The sequence below is a fragment of the Epinephelus moara genome, chromosome 8, assembly GCF_006386435.1.
Source record: "Epinephelus moara isolate mb chromosome 8, YSFRI_EMoa_1.0, whole genome shotgun sequence".
NCBI lineage: Eukaryota > Metazoa > Chordata > Actinopteri > Perciformes > Serranidae > Epinephelus > Epinephelus moara.
This window is the reverse complement of record NC_065513.1, coordinates 24,892,472-24,898,471: the sequence shown is the minus strand read 5'-3', so window position 1 is coordinate 24,898,471 and position 6,000 is coordinate 24,892,472. Positions and strand designations below refer to the sequence as shown.

General features: G+C 40.6%; 1 protein-coding gene across 2 annotated transcripts in view; it reads left to right on the top strand.

Annotated features, from left to right (window-relative positions):
* Positions 1-6,000, top strand: part of nipbla (NIPBL cohesin loading factor a) — a 35,220-nt gene that overhangs the window by 18,970 nt on the left and 10,250 nt on the right. For both annotated transcript variants that reach the window (XM_050050552.1, XM_050050551.1), the window contains exons 20-31: positions 672-823; positions 916-996; positions 1,207-1,307; positions 1,471-1,600; positions 1,708-1,790; positions 2,230-2,362; positions 2,743-2,886; positions 2,999-3,085; positions 3,385-3,605; positions 3,722-3,824; positions 4,025-4,123; positions 4,325-4,471. In XM_050050552.1, the coding sequence (XP_049906509.1) occupies positions 672-823; positions 916-996; positions 1,207-1,307; positions 1,471-1,600; positions 1,708-1,790; positions 2,230-2,362; positions 2,743-2,886; positions 2,999-3,085; positions 3,385-3,605; positions 3,722-3,824; positions 4,025-4,123; positions 4,325-4,471 (1,481 nt within the window). The remainder of the gene's footprint in view (positions 1-671; positions 824-915; positions 997-1,206; positions 1,308-1,470; positions 1,601-1,707; positions 1,791-2,229; positions 2,363-2,742; positions 2,887-2,998; positions 3,086-3,384; positions 3,606-3,721; positions 3,825-4,024; positions 4,124-4,324; positions 4,472-6,000) is intronic.

The following is a 6,000-nucleotide window of genomic DNA, read 5'->3' as shown; positions in this document are numbered from 1 at the left end:
AAAAAAAAAAAAAAAATCGAATGGTTCGAACCTATGAGTTATTTTTAGAAGGAATATTCGAATGTCATTTTTGAGCAATTTTGACAGCCCTACTAGGCATACGCGAGAAAGTCGACCATCACAACAACAATGGTGGACTCCCAAGCTCTGTTTGTGCTGCTCACCCTATTGAATTTAGCAACGCTTCTCCAGCAAAGTGTAGATTTACTGTATCAACTCCACCTCGTCGTCCGTCCAGACAAATGTTCGTGCAGTTGTCATTTTATTTGTTTATACATCACTGCTCTGTAGAAGGAAGTGCATGAGCACAAGCACGTGTTGTTTCATTACACACCGCCAACTATTAGCCTGGCATGTACACTGCAGCCTTGTGGTCATTTTTGCGGATCCGTGTGCACTGCGATTGTTACCAAAACTAATTCTGATTCCGTTTTCAGTGGATCATTTTCGTGTAAACATGGCCTGAAACATCTCATCTCAAGCATCTAGAACAAACTAAATGACTCCCTGTATGAAACTTGTGTGAAATGTGTTTATAAAGCTGTTAGCCCAGTTATGATACACGACAAAGTCTCTCATATGGAAATTTCAACGGAAAATGTTTGTTAGTGTTCAAAATTATGGTTCATGGTCAGACGCAGGATTTAACAGAGTTAATCTTGTCCATCTAGGTGGCTTGTTAAGCTCCAAGGCAAAGCGTGCAAAGTGCTCCACACACAAGCAACGTGTGATCATCATGTTGTACAACAAAGTGTGTGACATTGTCAGCAACATCTCTGAGCTCCTAGAGATCCAGCTACTCACAGACACCACCATCCTCCAGGTAGAAATTAAGAAAAATCGTAGCTGTTTATCAAGTCAAAAACTGCATTGCAAACCAGATGATGATTGATGCAATTCTCCCTTTTTGTCTAGGTTTCTTCGATGGGAATCACTCCGTTTTTTGTGGAGAATGTCAGTGAGCTGCAGCTGTGTGCCATCAAACTAGTTACAGCAGTAAGTCTTTGTTTATTCTTTATTGGCATTTATCTAAAAAGACTGCTTGCAGCCATCTTTTTGGGTCTTTTATACAAAATACTTCATTCTACTGTTTTTACAGCTTAACAACTCCTTGTGATTTTTTTGTGTGTATCCTTTACGTGTATTTTTACTGCTCTACAAAATTATGTCGATAGAGTCTAACGACCTTTATTATTTTGTCTTCAGGTGTTCTCACGTTATGAGAAGCATCGGCAGCTGATCTTAGAGGAGATCTTTACCTCTTTGGCCAGACTGCCCACCAGCAAACGCTCCCTCAGGAATTTCAGGTAATTTACTTGATACGAATGGACATCGATTTATGGCATAAGGCATCAAATGAAAGACTTTATTATTATCCAACCATTGATGTAAACTAAAAGTTGAGTCAGAGGTAAAGATTTCCCAATGTAAAAGTTACTTATCATGTATGTTTGGCCATTGTATCTTTAGGCTGAATAGCTCAGACCAGGATGGAGAGCCGTTATACATCCAGATGGTGACGGCTCTGGTGCTGCAGCTGATCCAGTGTGTGGTCCACCTCCCCAACGACAAGGACGTTTTTGATGAGTACGACAGCAAGGTAGGACAGCAAGCAGACACACAAAATCACCACACAAGCAAGCATGTGTATAATTTATACAAACACATATTCAGAAATATGCTCACAAGTCCTTTTTCTTGTTTTAGGTGGATCAAGATGTGTTGATAACCAACTCGTACGAGACGGCGATGAGAACAGCACAAAACTTCCTCTCAGTCTTCCTCAAAAAGTAATTACCTTTCCATTCTGCACGACCTTGGAATATGCTATGTACATGTTGCATTATCCTAAAGCTGTCACCATAAGTATTTATTAACACACGTACAGCGCATATTAATGCTGAAGACAAAAGGCTGAAGAACTACTTTTCCTCTTTTGGAGGACTGCTGCCTGTCATGTGCATTACTACCACAGTTTGTTATGTATCAAACCACCACCATTGTCATAGTGTGCATGTGCCCCCATGTGCACGCCTGGAACTGCATCAGATGATCAAAACAATGCTTAAGCCTGTCAAGTATTCAAACAGTCGGCTGGCTTGTTTATTTTCTGGTGGCGTCGTGACCCTCGGCCCCGATTATTAATGCTTTCCATTCTGCTTTCCCTTTCTTCCTATTATTCCCCCCATTTTCTCTTCTGCCACTTTCTTCATCTTCCCCCGTCCTCAGGTGTGGCAGCAAGCAGGGAGAAGAAGATTACCGGCCATTGTTTGAGAACTTTGTCCAGGACCTGCTCTCGACAGTAAACAAACCAGAGTGGCCTGCTGCAGAGCTGCTGCTCAGTCTGCTTGGCAGACTACTGGTTAGTATGACAGAGCTCTTTCTTTAAACTGGAAATGCAACTATTTGTGCTCAAGTGTTTCCAAAAAAGGGACCCTTTTTACACTGGGACATGCACTTAAGAGGTTACAGCTCATTATTTGGAAAAGACATCCTCTGGTAGTAGGCATTCTTTGCATTTATGAATGATGTTGTAGTTTCTTAGGTCATTTTTATAGCACCATTGGACAGTGGCAGTTCAGTATTTTAACACTTAAAGAGGCACAAAAGTGGAATTGATTTTAAATCATCTAATGAAATGATGAGGTGGTTTCTTTTTTTTCTTTTAGCATGCAAGTAAAAGTAAATCTTTATCTGAAGAGTAAAATTCTTTCTTTCTCGCTCTGTCCCTGCTCCCATCAGGTACACCAGTTCAGTAATAAGCAGACAGAGATGGCTCTGAGAGTCGCATCTCTGGACTACTTGGGCACAGTGGCTGCCCGCCTGAGGAAGGACGCAGTCACCAGCAAGATGGACCAGAGATCGATCGATCGAATCCTACAAGAGGTAGAAGAACAACTTCACATTGGATGACCTCACTGTCTCTTGGATTTATAAACTGATGATTATAGTGACAAAAATGAGTTAAATGGAACAATCTCTCTGTGTGATTATATAGTCTCAAGGTAGTGATGAGACCCAGCAGCTGCAGAAGGCTCTACTGGACTACTTGGAAGAGAACGCTGAGACAGACGCCTCACTGGTGGTATGTTTACATTAGACTGGCTGTTAAATCTATGTGCATGTTCTGAGTATCATGTTCGCGTAACACTAAAAAACATCTGCTGAGTCATAAATTCATTGTTATCTGCTCAAATTACTCAGCTCCACCTTTTTCTTCCGAATTAATGGCTACATCAAAGGCTTACATAACAATACCGGCTTGAAGTATCACTGTGTTGATGGGACTATTGTTTCATTTATTTTATTTTACTTTAAATGATTAGTTATATTCCTTGAATTAGCTACAGTAAATCTTATACTGAGGTTTACTCTGTCCTCTAGTTTGCCAGAAAGTTCTACATTGCCCAGTGGTTCAGAGACGCCACCACAGAGGCTGAGAAGTCTATGCGGAACCAGAATCCGAAGGATGAGGACTCATCAGATGGACCACAACATGCCAAGGAGATGGAGACCACTGGTGAAATTATGCAGCGTGCTGAGAAGCGCAAGAAGTTCCTGCGTAACATCATCAAGACCACGCCGGCTCATTTTGCCACACTGAAGTAAGCACTATACTCCATATCACTCATTCTCACAGCCATCTTCTCAGTTCGTCTCACTGTTGGTTGTATGACTGTAAAATCCTATAACACTGGTCATCTTTGCCCCTCCCCTCCAGAATGAACTCTGACACTGTGGACTATGAGGACTCCTGTCTGATTGTGCGTTATTTGGCCTCCATGAGGCCGTTCGCCCAGAGCTTTGATATTTATTTAACACAGGTAAGATCTGAATATTATTACCATAGACATTGCCTTTTTAATGATTCACAGCAGCAACATAAAATCGTCTATAAGTCATTCACACAGTTAAACTCGGGTGATGTTAGGGCTCACTGTTTCATCTATGTTTTGTGAAGTGTTGAACTGAATATAGAGTCTGTTTGTGTAATCATCGGCTGGTGTATTTATTGATTTTATAGATCTTGCGAGTCCTTGGGGAAAGTGCCATCGCTGTAAGGACTAAAGCCATGAAATGTCTGTCTGAGGTTGTGGCTGTGGACCCCAGCATACTGGCAAGGGTATGTTAGGATCTGTGTTTTAAAGACACTTCGTCATGCCTGACTTGCACATTAATTTTACATACCTTAGATGGTGTGAGCTGTCTTAACTTCTCAGATTCTCATCCTGTTCTATGCTATACTGTTAAATACACAAGTTTTGCTGTGGTCTTTTTTTCCCCCCTGTGTAATATACTGACACACTCCTCTCTACTTCTGCAGTCCGACATGCAGCGTGGCGTCCATGGTCGTTTGATGGACAACTCTACCAGTGTGAGAGAGGCAGCTGTAGAGCTGCTGGGCAGATTTGTGCTCAGCAGACCCCAACTCACTGAGCAGTACTATGACATGCTCATAGAGAGGATACTGGTAAGTTGATTATTGTGTTGTGAGGTCTTACTATCCCTGTATGAACTGTACATGTGAAGGTTGTCCATTTCTCCGATGACTGTGTTAGTTGATGAGCTTTGTTTGCAATGATGTTATTGAATGCTGAGTCATCAAGATGTTTATGTATCGGTATCGATGTGTTAGTTCAGTGCTCCCCAAACAACTGAGCACCCCCACCAACCTGCACAGTTGTTTGCACGACGTGCCCATGCATTTTGGGTCCATTGTCTCATTCTGTCTGCTCCACACCACAAGAGATGCTGCTATTGGAAATATGATTTATTAGAACAGAACATTTGACAAGAACATACGCTGCTGTATCTTCTTAACTGGTGTTAACTTGACGTGTTGCACTGACAATGTCTTTTCACTTCATTTAGGGCTGCACAATTAATCGAATATTAATCACAAGTGAGATATTGACGTTTAAAATGTGTTTTCTGCTCATAGAAAACACACAAATTATGCACTTCATAAATAGCCAACTTCCACTTCTGATGAGCTCTCACGCTGCTGTTTGTGCAAACTGTAGCGGCAGCCTGAGAAAAACTTTCCTCAATGTTGTGACTGCAGAAGAGCAAAACAAAAGTCATCGTTTATCAACCATCATCATCAGTTATTTAGAACTATTTTGGATTTAGGAGACTACCTGAAGAAGCACCACAATATGCAGTACGATTAATGCATGAAGACCAAGAAGAATAATGTTGCTAAATTTGCCTCAGTGAATCCCTGCCCTGTCAAGCGTCAATTCAGACATCCTTAACATTGACACACAGCGCATCTCAGTACCGTCAAAAAAAAAAAATTAAAAAAAAGGTACAGTGGTTGATACATATCCACCCAGCTCTAATAGACAGATTGAAATATATGTGTCCAATAATCCCCGACTTCATTTGATTGCATTCTGTTATGGCATATTTATTTTTTGGTAACCTATATTTTAGGTACAGTTTTATTTCTATTGTGCTTTTAGAAGATGCACTAAATTCAGATGAAGAAGAACATTATTTAAAGTCTTATTTTGATGCAAAGATTTGTTAATTAAAATATTTTGTCCCTAAAATCAATGAATAATTGTGATTGCAGTATTGGTCCAAGTAATCATGATTTGCATTTTGGCCATAATCATGCAGTCCTAACTCTGCTTTCATGATCTTAACCATCAAGATTGTCATCTGTGGAAAAGCAGCTTTTTCCCTGCCACTCACATTATGTTTTAAACTTAAAAACTAAGTGTGAAACTAGTATGGAAATGGAGCTGCTGTTGCATGTGCATGTTTAACACATATGCAAATAGGATGAGTGGGGCCACTTCTTCCAGTTGGGCAGGAAGGCTAATTTTTCTTGTCACTGAGTTCAAATGAAAAAGCACCGCAGGGCTTGAGTTTGAAGAAAGTTTGCTTAGAAAGGTTCATTTTGGATGTTGTGTGTTGGCTTAAAAAAGATAAAAGGTAATTGAACAAGGAGCCAGATCATAGTGTGCAGGATTAATTCAGATCATTGTG